Here is an 11369-nt window from a genome sequence, read left to right as displayed (position 1 = left end):
CTCTTGCCTATACCTAAGGTCTTTAGGCCCCGAGGAAGCGAACCATGTCATGAGAGAAGTCCATGAAGGGATCTGCGGGAACCATTCCGAGTCACGATCGTTGGTGCACAAACTAATTCAGGCTAGATACTATTGGCTTACTATGCAAGAGGATGCCTAGGCTTATGTCAAAGCCTGTGACAAATGTCAAAGGTTCAGCAACGTCATTAGATAGCCAATAGAAGAGATCACTCCAATGATGGCTCCATGGCCTTTCGCTCAATGGGGGTTGGACATCATGAGCCCATTCCCTATAGCAATGAGACAGCTGAAGTTCCTAGTGGTAGGCATAGACTACTTTATCAAATGGGTAGAAGTTGAAGCTTTGGCCACCATCAAGAACCATTACTCCTCCCCCGCCCACCCTCAGGTCAACGGGCAAGTTGAGGTCAAGAATCGATCCTTGCTTAAAATTATCAAGACTTGGCTCAAGGGGGTAAAGAGTATATGGCCAGAAGAGTTGCCAAGCGTACTATGGGCATACAAGACAACAGCCAGAACGCCAACAGAAGAGACGCCGTTTTGGTTGGCATACGGAAGTGAGGCAGTTATCCTAACTGAGGTCGGACTCACAAGCTATAGAGTGGAAAACCATAATGAGATTAGGAACGAAGAAGCCATGCGCCTACAGCTTGACCTAGTGGACGAGGTCAGGGCGACAGTTGAACAAAGGCTAGCACGATACCAGGATCTCATGGCCAAGCACTACAACTTTAGAGTCAAACATAGAAACTTCCAAATTGGGGACCTCGTCTTGAGAAAGGTAAAGGGTGCCACGAGAGATCCCTCCCAGGGAAAGCTTGGACCTAATTGGGAAGGACCCCACAAATTCACGTCATGGTAAAGGAAAGGCATCTACCACCTGGAGACGCTAGACGGGCAGAAGTTACACCACCCGTGGAATGCCGAGCATCTCAGGAAATACTACCAGTAGACGACGGCATGAAGAGCGCCACTCTTCATTTCTAGTTTATTTCTTTTAGTTAATTTTTATCTACAGTACTTTCTAAGCCCAAAGGGAAGCTTGTTATTCTTTTTAAGAACAATTTTTTACTTATGCACATATTAATCACAATAAGAGGAGTTATTCAGATATGGCATGTGTATGTATACGTTTCTACAAAACTACGTCTACATGTGGATGGATCATCCCAAGGGATGCTTAGAAATTATAAAGTCCACAAATGGACGAATTTGTTGTTCACAAGTGGACGAGTTCACTACCACAAGTGGACGAATTCGCTAAGTCCACAAGTGGACGAGATCATTACTACAAGTGGATGGATTTACTAAGTCCACAAGCGGATGAGCTCATCCCAAGGGATGCCTAAGAATTATTAAGTCCTTGAACGAACGAGTTCATTACGAAGTCCACAAGTGGACAAGCTCATCCCAAGGGATACTAAGTCCACAAATGGACAAGTTCATTACTGAGTCCACAAGTGGACGAGCTCATCCCAAGGGATGCCTAAGAATTATTAAAGTCCACAAAATGGACGAGTTCATTACGAAATCCTTAAGTGGATGAATTCATCACTAAGTCCACAAGTAGACGAGTTCACTACTAAGTCCATAAATGGATGAGTTTATTATTAAGTCCTTAAAAGGACAAATTCATCACTAAGTCCACAAGGAGACGGGTTTATCCCAAAGGATTCCTAGAAACCATTAAGTCCACAAGTAGACGAAAACATTAGGTCCACGAATGGACAGATTCGCCAAAGTTCCAAGGTGGACGGGTTTGTTCCTAAAATGTATTAAATCCCTAGAGGGATGGGCACAACAAAGTGGATGAATGTATACTAACATGTGTGCTAGTCCCAAGGTGGACGGGTATACGCATATCTCAAAACAAGGAGTCAACACATAACAAAAGCATACTAAAAGTGACAGATGAAAAAATATTAAGCAGACGCCATAAATAAAAGGGTGCTTAATATTGTCTGAAAATGAGATACAAGAAAGTTTTTTTTTATTTAAATTTAAGCTAAAAGATTTTGAACATCCTCAGTAGAAGGGTTCTCTCTGTCTTGGGCTGAGGGGTTCTCTGCGTCTTAGCAAGAAGGTCTTCCACAGATGGGACCACTAGGTTGGGCAAGGACCACGCTGTCATCTTTCGAATCCTGCTCAGTGTAAATGGAGTCATTGGTCTCCTTATTGACGTTGTCACCACCTACTGGAGTCATTGGCAACGGATCCTCCATGGAGATCCTAGACAAGTCAAGATTTGGGTAGATAGACCCGACCTACTTCAAGCTGTCATCAAACTCGTCACCATAGTAGACCTTGCATGCATCAATGAAAGGCTGGGAAGCCTTGAACTTCACTATGGCGTCGGCCTTGGCCGTCCCCACCTACTCATGAAAAGTCGTCGACTCCGTCTCCAGGCTCGCCTTGGCCTCTTGCGCCTTCTCTCGGAGACAGGCTTCCTCCTTCAGCTTCTCAATCAAAGCTATCACCTCCTCGTTAAGGGTATGGAAGGCCCCCTTATATTGCTCCAGCTTCTTAGTCAGGGTCTCTTGATGCTTTTGAAGCTAACAAATCACCCCTTCTTGGGCGACGCACATATCTTGAAGTGCCTTCATACGCACTACTGCTTGAAAACAAGACAACCGTCAGCTAATGAATGAACAACAGATTGGAAGAAAGTCTGAGAAAAGAACGTACCCTAGAAAGGTCAAAGAGACCCAAAGCCCCCAAGTCTTCTGTAGTCTGCTTGGCATAAGGGTCCAAATCCATCTCCTTGATGATTGACTCAACCATCTCAACGACATGTTCCTTATGCGTAAGAAGACGGCAAACAGTTCCTTGGGTGATGGGACCCGTCACAGTCATTAAACCTTTACCAACTCCATGGCTGGGTTTGGGAGGCAACAACTTCTTTGATTATTTGTCACCTACAAAAGTGACCGGTCCTTTCTTGAGTGGACGGTCGTCCTTCCCTTCATTTTTCCGTTTGGACGATCCCTTACCAACAACCTTGGGAGCCAACGTTGACGCCCCCTCTTTTTCCTTCTACTTACACGCCGCGGCTGATGCCCTTACCAAAGCTCGTTGCCTAGCTGCCTCCATTTTTGTAAAGAATAAAGGATGAACGTTAGCTAAGCAGAAGAAAAGATGATGACGGGAAGAAAGAAGCAAAGAAGTAAGAACTTACCCCGACGGTAGTACGTGTTTAGTCTACGGGCTGCAGGCGTCGGCATAAGACCATCACAATAGGCGTGCAGCGTGTCGAAGGTGATCAGGCCCCTACACTTTCGTTCATCAAACGGGATGTCAAGCACCCAACGGATAAAATCCTCCTGCTCGTCAGTTAGACACAGGCGAACACTAGCTGAAAAAGAAGTAGACGACATTAAACACTTAATAAATAAACAAAGAAAAGATGAAAAGGCTGACGACACTAATCCTGAGTCCTTGACGATACCCCAAGTATTGTCAAAGCCATGAGGCATCGTAATCCACTCCTCCTGTTGGTATACCTCGTCCATCCCTTGGACAAAAAAGTATCTACCTTTACAATTTCTACTGGAGTCAGGCATGTCCGACACTAGCATAAATGCCTTCTTCCTCACCGCAAAGTGGTATATCCCTTTAGACAAGGAGATATGTTAGGGTCTGTAACACCAAAAGAACTCGTCAAGAGTGAGCTGACGATTCCCACCACTAAGACGACCCCAAAGGATTTCAACGCCTATGAATATCCTCTAAGCATTGGGAACAATTTGGCTAACGGATAATCCTAAGAAATTGGCCAACTGACGGTGTAGTTCTATCAGTGGCAATCTCAATCCTGCCACGAACATGGTGTTATACATGCCAACGTCCATGGTCTTCCCGGAGTAGCACTTTTCAAACATCCTGAGCAAACAGATTGTGATATTATCAGATTTGGTAACGATCCCGTAGGTTTTTGTAGCTGTTAGTCGTCATCATTGGCTTGAAACCATTGATGGTCCATATCGTAGGAAGAATGAAGGGACGGGTATGACCATCCCCTGGGCTTCTTGAACCTCCTCCCTCAGGAGCTTTCTCGTCACCCTCACCTTCATACCCGTCATCTTCTCCTTTGTACTCCTCTTTATTCTCCCCTTCTTCACTGTCCCCTTCTCCCTCATCGTACTCATACTCGTCCTCATCCTTTCCTCCCTCTCCTTCTCCTCCATCATAATCTTCCTCTTCTTCATCAGGAGAATAGGCAGAGGATTCCCTCTCTAACGACCAGGATAAGTCCTCATCGGGCCTATGTCCTGATGGGTAGATTTCATCATAGCCTGCACCCTAACGAACTGACGACGACTGTTCACTCATCACTTCTCTATCACCTGACATCTTTTCATCTACAAGCGACGGAGTATTCTAAGAACCTATTTGATAGGTCTCTCCATAGAAGTGGCGACTGACTAGAAAAACAGAAGTAAAGAAGAAATGAAAGGAAAAGAGGACTTACAATACTAGTTGACAAATTTGTAAAGGTGACGGGATCTGCAAGCCGACAGCAATAAAGATGACAAAATGATGGCTCTCTCTCTTAAGATTTGCATAAATGAAATAAGGAAAAATGAGAGTGGGTGATGGGATATTTATAGGACAAAAGGACGCAGAAAATGAAGCGACGTTTTTGTTCAGAAATGAGGCCAACCAGCCTATGCCACGTGTCCTAGCATTTGATAAAAAGCTACTCAAAGAGCCATTAATGAACACCTTTTTCCAATGGATAAATAATAAAAATAAGAGCTACACTTCATGACCTGTCAACTAGAACTGACGGAGCCATGGAGTAGGGGGCAGCTGACAAGGGTGTTTTAAAGGAAGAAGTAAACTCATTACTTATAAAGAAGCCGACGACTCCATTAAGCCCGTCAGCTTCACATACATGAGAAGAAGTATGAAAGTGACGGTGCCATAGGCTAATTGTTGGAAAATCTGGTTTTGTATCTCATACAAAACACACAACGGAAGCAACAAACAAGGATCTATTTCATTCATAATTGATAACATGCACTATGCAAATTTCAAAATTTAAGAACAAGATAGCGTATCTTGGTGTGGAGAAATTCAAAACAAAGATTAGAAGCACTTGGAAACACTTTTAATTTTCACTCCAATTCCACTTTATGCCCAAGAAGTGTGGTCTCTCAATCAGTTTTCAAGGGAGAATAATCGAGTGGCTTCACTCACACATACACACCATTTCACAATGATGTCTCTCTTTTTCTCATTAACACTTAAATATAAAAAAAATTATGTATGTTTCTCCCTTTATAACTAACTGATTATCTAATTGGGCTGGCCTATTTGGCCTTTCCAATTGGGCTTCAGTGTGTAGTTTGGAATGAGACCAAAATGGGACCAATAAGACACTAGCTCCAATGGGCCTTGGGCTTTTCTGTCAACTCTTGACAAGTCCAAAGTTACCATTAATTATATTTAATACCACTATATAAATATAATTGCACTCTAGGCCTTATTAATAAATTATATCATAAGACTTTATTATACATGCAACCCCTTCATAAAATATTCGTAGTAATATAAAGTCATGAATATAGACTGCCACTTTGAAAATTACTACGTCTTAATCCTTGAGTACCCCCGATTTAATCCTTTAAGTTATTCATCATATTTTTATGAAATCCAATTTCATAAATATATACTTTGGTAACTCTTTACTAAAGTGGTTAGGCCTAACACTTTGAATAACTAAACCCATTAAACTTATCTCAAGGGAATATTTTATATCTTCGTTAAGAGATTATGAATTTCATCTTGAGAATATGTTTCATTAACACTAAATGTGGCTACCCAACATACTGAGATTTTGATCGTTACTTTAGATCTCACTCCTGATATCAAAGCAACCTACACCTCATAATTAGATCCATTATTCTCTTAGGATTAAGAGTTCATGCAAATGGAAGTCGTGAGATTTATTATTCATTTGATAATCGTTAAGAGAATAATAAATCTTACAGCAGTCCAGTTTAATATGTCTTAACTCTTAAAACATATCAATATATCAACTAAAAGTCTCCACTTCCATGATCAAGACAAATCATCTTAGTTGATATGTTATAGTCTTCGCAGATGAAATGCCCAATTTCATCACTGACTACGAACTATAAATTCTGAGTTTACAAAAAACTTGTGACTTATATCTTCTGTGACTAAATCACATAAATCACATACTATGCATCTCATGTACTATATGATAATGTCTCAATATTCATGTTACCATTATTTTAGATAATAATAAAACAACTTTATTAAACACAACATTAACTCATACATAATGTCATACATAGCATCATACAATAGGATTTAAGGGCACACATCCTAACACTGACGACATCGATAATCGACGGCATCTGCATGAGACGACGAGAGTCCTCGAACGGGACAAGAGGCCGACGGGAAGAGAGAGGCCGACGGGATAAAAAGCATGACAAGTCCAGCGTGGCCTTGCTTGACCTCCACGAACGTCTATACAAGGAAACATCTTGTGCCCCATGGTTAACCCTCATCAAGAGGAACCTTACAAGGAAAGGATCCTACAAGATACGCGTATTAATGAGAATCTTCCCTACAAAGAAAGTCTTTCTCCGCCAAAAAACGAATGTTAGCTCTACGCTACTATAAAAACCCCAAAACCCTCACAAACTAAGGTACGCGTAATTTACCCCAGCTCTAGCACTCTAGGGTTGTAAAAGCTCTCTAACTTAACCTTCGAATGGTATTTGGCCGGTACCACACCAGTACTCTCTATAAGGTCTTCTTTTTCTTTGATTACGCAGGTGTTGTCTCGAGCATGTGAAGACTGTGTGAATTATTGACGATTCTCAGCATCATCAAAAGTAATACTCAAGAAAGTTTTATAGACCAACAAATAGTCCTTTTTTTTTCTTTTCTGGCTAAGAACCCAACAAACAGTCGTAGATAATAAAGAAAGTCGATGCATGATACTTCCTCTGCCTAATTTATGCTCAATTTTTGTCCAATTTAGTTTAAACTTACAATAATTTTGTAATGAAATTTAGTTGAAACCGATTTCTTAATAAAAAAAAGTTGGAAAAATAAAAGCTAAGTAGAACACATTACCATTATATCTAATTTAGCGTTGTTGCAGTCGACACACTTTTAAGTGGTGCTACGGTACCAATGGAGATATGGATGATCACAAGTTATATCACCAATCTTACAAGGTGCATGATGGACTCGTTGTTGTCGAGTATCCCATCGATGGATATACTCTGCCTGTACCTCCCTCCAATTTTTTTCACCTTCCTGCACAAGTCTATTGCATGCAATCTTGTACTAGTGTCAACACGAGTGGGCTCATCCTATGCCAACCCAAACTGGAGCAAGACACGATCTGGGTGGTGTGTCTCTACTATGCAGAAACATACAAGTGGCACGACTGCCCTCCACAAATCCCTCCCTGCGACACAAAAGGCAAGAAGGTGGCTTAATTCTACTTCATATGGCTGCCACATAACCTTCAATAGATAAAAAAAAATTATGCAAAAACATTAGGCACCTTTCATATTGATGTAATGGATCTATATTATTACATGAAAAAAATAGAGCAATTAAGTGTCTGCTTCATAGAGGTATTAATGAATTGGTAAAATATAAGTTACCAATAAAAATTATTATTTACAATACATCTTTAGCATTATTTCTTTCAAATATATGTATTGCTTATAGAATTTCATTGTTACGGTTGCTTCTACAAGAAAAAATCAAAACAAAACAAAATTTAAAATGATAGAACCCTATGTAAGATCGACATTACAAAAAAGATTGGAGCTATTTTATTACCTGGTCCAACTGAATTCTAACTAATTTCTCGTGATAACAGACCAACGACATGCCAGATGGCCTATACTTTGAGCTTGGCACCCACGCCCACCTACAGTTAAGAGGGAATAAGATAATACCACACTAAGAGAGTTGTGCACACTAACACAGTGAATATATATATATATATATATATATATATATATATATATATATATATATATATATATTGTGATGAGTACTAACATAGTGAATATCATATAGATACTTACTTAATGCAAGTGGAGCTTTTGGTGCTAGGCCATAATTAAATCTAGGCGGGGGCATTATCTTCGGGCACAAGTATGGAAACCTTGCCCATGCCCAATATTGAACCAAGATCATCACCCCACCAATCTGCCTTGCACCTTTATGGCTTGCCTGACATAACTCTTGGTACAACCACACCAGGCAACCACTACCCCAACTATACTATGGAGGATCACGAAGGTTCCACAGGAACTCCAAGAACATCATATGCACCCTATCTCCTAACTTGTCCATGAAAATCGTATCCCTTAGTAGAGCTAAAATATAGCTCAGGGCATATTGATGTACCTGATTTTCTGTTGCATTCGCTAGCAATGGGTTTGCAATGTGCTCAAGAAGCTATCTGATAAGAATTCTTTGCCCCACCAAAGTTTTTGAATTATCTAGAACTTCAAAACCAAGCAACTCTTACACATATTACTCCAGCACCCCCCACTAGTCGGCCCAACCAAGACCTCACCATCTATAGGAAGTCCCAAAATAACCTCCACATCTTGTAAGGTGATTGACATCTCACCATGTGGAAGATGGAATGTATGGCTCTCCGGCTACCATCGCTCAACCAAGGCCGATATTAGACCATGATCTATCTTTCTAGACGAGGCCCTACACAATCCTTCTAAACCCACCAACTTGATAATATTAATCACCCAATAGTCCAGCATCAGGTCTTTTTTTTTTTTTTCCATCTCATTCAAGCGTACACGGCAATCAAGTGCCCCTGGGACTTGCAAAATCGATAAACAAGGTTAATAGACCTTACATAAACCACTACATAGATCAATAAAATATAAAACTTTGAAAGAACTTACTAAAAGTCAAAGAGAACATATAAATTAAAGCAGTTGTTAGAACTAGATATTTCACATCGCCATTCCAAATATCAGTTGATTGATGTCTTGGTTGTTGCGTCAACACAGTGTCATCAATGGGACCAAGGTACACGATCTCTAGTTCCAAACCTATCCGAGGATCCATACTGCATGAAGTGTAAGTGTGAGTTCATATAAAAACATTGTAACATGTTGATTTCTATATGACAACTTGAAATCAATTAAAGCAAAAATCCAATCTCTCTCCATATTAAAAGTACCAATCTATCAAAGCATGAATTCAAATGCTATACTTAACAATTTGATTACTAATTCCACGTCCTTTTCTTCTATATTAATTAATAGATCATAGGTTACACAGATATGATATGGGATTCCCCTAATCTTATATCTTCTTATTCTATTAATTATATTACATAGCCAAATCAATTGCAACCTAATAATATTAATACATATTATAATTAACTGTTTGGTGCGTCCTAAAACAAAAGGAAAGAAAATCAGAAAAGATCCCTAATCCCATATCTTCTATAAATTAATAGATTATATTACATAAATTTGATATGATATAGGATTCCCCAATCCCATATCTTCTTATTTGATCATATCCATTTAAAAAAAAAAACACCTTGAAATCAATGCGTAGAATCCCAAGCCCTAGAACACTCAAACAATGCCCTAAAATTCTTTTTCTTTTTTTTTTCTTTCACTGATAATAACCCTAAAACTCAAAACTTGCATCAGTATTATTAATTAAATCTTCACTTTTTAAAGAGTAAACATAAGCAACAAATTAAAAATATAGAACGAGTGAGGATTTTCTGCCTGCCGATGAGAGGAGCTCGTCTCCGGTAGACTGAGGGTTTGTCGTTTCAGTGTTTGGGTGTCTAAAGGAGCAGAGTGTTTGAGTGAGAGGTCATCGATGAGTGAGGGTTTTCTGCCATCGATGAGAGGAGCTCGTCTCTAATAGAGTGAAGGTTTGGGGTTTGAGTGTTTGGGTGTGAAGGAGGAGAGTGTTTGAGTGAGAGTGTGAGTGATTTTGCTCGTTTAAATAAGAGTGTATGTGTTTTTGAAAGCATGTTTGAAATTATAAGATTTTGCTCATTTAAAAATCGAGTTTTTGTAACTCGCGTTTCAAAGAATCGAGTATTATAAACTCGACTTCTACGTGGCTCCACATGGAAAGTTGTCCACGTCAGTTGTTTGGCAGTTCAGTATCTCAAGGATTAAAGACTCGAATGCCACCATTGGACTTGAGTTTTTAAAACTTGAGATGCTAGCTTCCCAGTTTCTTTTGAAAAGTGACAGCTAACGAAATTCTTAGAAATATAAGGTTAAACGGGAAAAAAAATTAATTCAAGTTTTATGTTATGTTTGGAAGTTTGGAGGGAGAGGAGAGTAGAAGGGAGTAAAGGAGAGAAGAGTAGTGGGGAGGAGAGTAAAAGGGAATGGTTATCCTCCACTTTGTTTGGATGTTTTAAAATTAAGTAAGGAAGGGGAGAGTAAAGGGAAACATAGTTTGTAATTTAGTTAACATGGTAAGGACAAATTTGGTAATTCATTCTGTCAAACAATTCTATGCTCTACTCTCCCTCCAAATCTCTTCAATTTGGGGGAATTAAAAATGAGAGGGGCCAAAATGGGCAAATGCCCATTTCACACAAAAAATCTAGCATTTTGCCTCCTTTCCCAAACTAATTAGGGAAATGCCCCTCTTTTGAAATTCGATTTTCTCAAAAATGAGTTTCAATGTAAAACTCAATTTGTAGAAAATCAAGTATGGAGCGATCAAACTTTAAAAAAAAATGCATGGAACTCAAGTTCATGGAGCTTGAGTTCCATGCAAAAATGCCGTTAGAGGGCTTTAAAACGCCGCTAGAGGGTTTTAAAACACCACTATAGTGGCGTTTTATTTCATCCATGCAAGTTTTTTTTTTTTTTTAAAGTTTGATCGCTCCATACCTATAGCTTTCAGTGAGCCCTATAGTGGCGTTTTTAATGGAATTCAAGTTTGTCCATGCAAGTTTTTTTTTAAGTTTGTCGCCCCATACTTATAACTGTGTTCAGGGAGCCCTATAGCGGCGTTTTAAACACCTATAGCGGCGTTTTAAACACCTATAGCGGCGTTTTTGCATGGAACTCGAGCTCCTTGAACTTGAGTTCCATAAAAGTTTTTTTTTTTTTTTTTTTAATTTTTAAGTTTGATCATATAGCTGTATTCAGGGAGGCCTATAGCAGCGTTTTTACAAGGAACTCGAGCTCCATGAACTCGAGTTCCATGCAATTTTTTTTTATAAGTTTGATTGCCCCATACTCGATTTTCTACAAATCGAGTTTTACATTGAAACTCAATTTTGAGAAAATCGAGTTTCAAAAGAGGGGCATTTC

The 11369-nt window shown here is 39.6% G+C and overlaps 1 protein-coding gene across 1 annotated transcript; it reads left to right on the top strand.

Moving 5' to 3' along the window:
• Positions 1 to 238: 238 nt before the first annotated feature.
• On the top strand, positions 239 to 883 carry LOC142635350 (uncharacterized). Its single transcript, XM_075809526.1, has one exon. The coding sequence runs from the start codon at positions 239 to 241 to the stop codon at positions 881 to 883; it is 645 nt and encodes a 214-aa protein (XP_075665641.1).
• The last annotated feature ends 10486 nt before the right edge of the window (positions 884 to 11369 follow it).

This window comes from Castanea sativa, chromosome 5, assembly GCF_040712315.1.
Source record: "Castanea sativa cultivar Marrone di Chiusa Pesio chromosome 5, ASM4071231v1".
In the NCBI taxonomy this organism is placed as follows: Eukaryota; Viridiplantae; Streptophyta; class Magnoliopsida; order Fagales; family Fagaceae; genus Castanea; species Castanea sativa.
This window is presented reverse-complemented; position numbering and strand designations above follow the sequence as displayed.

Excerpts from the sequence above, each read along its gene's own strand:
- LOC142635350 (XM_075809526.1), top strand. The coding sequence starts at position 239 with ATGGCTCCATGGCCTTTCGCTCAATGGGGGTTGGACATCATGAGCCCA.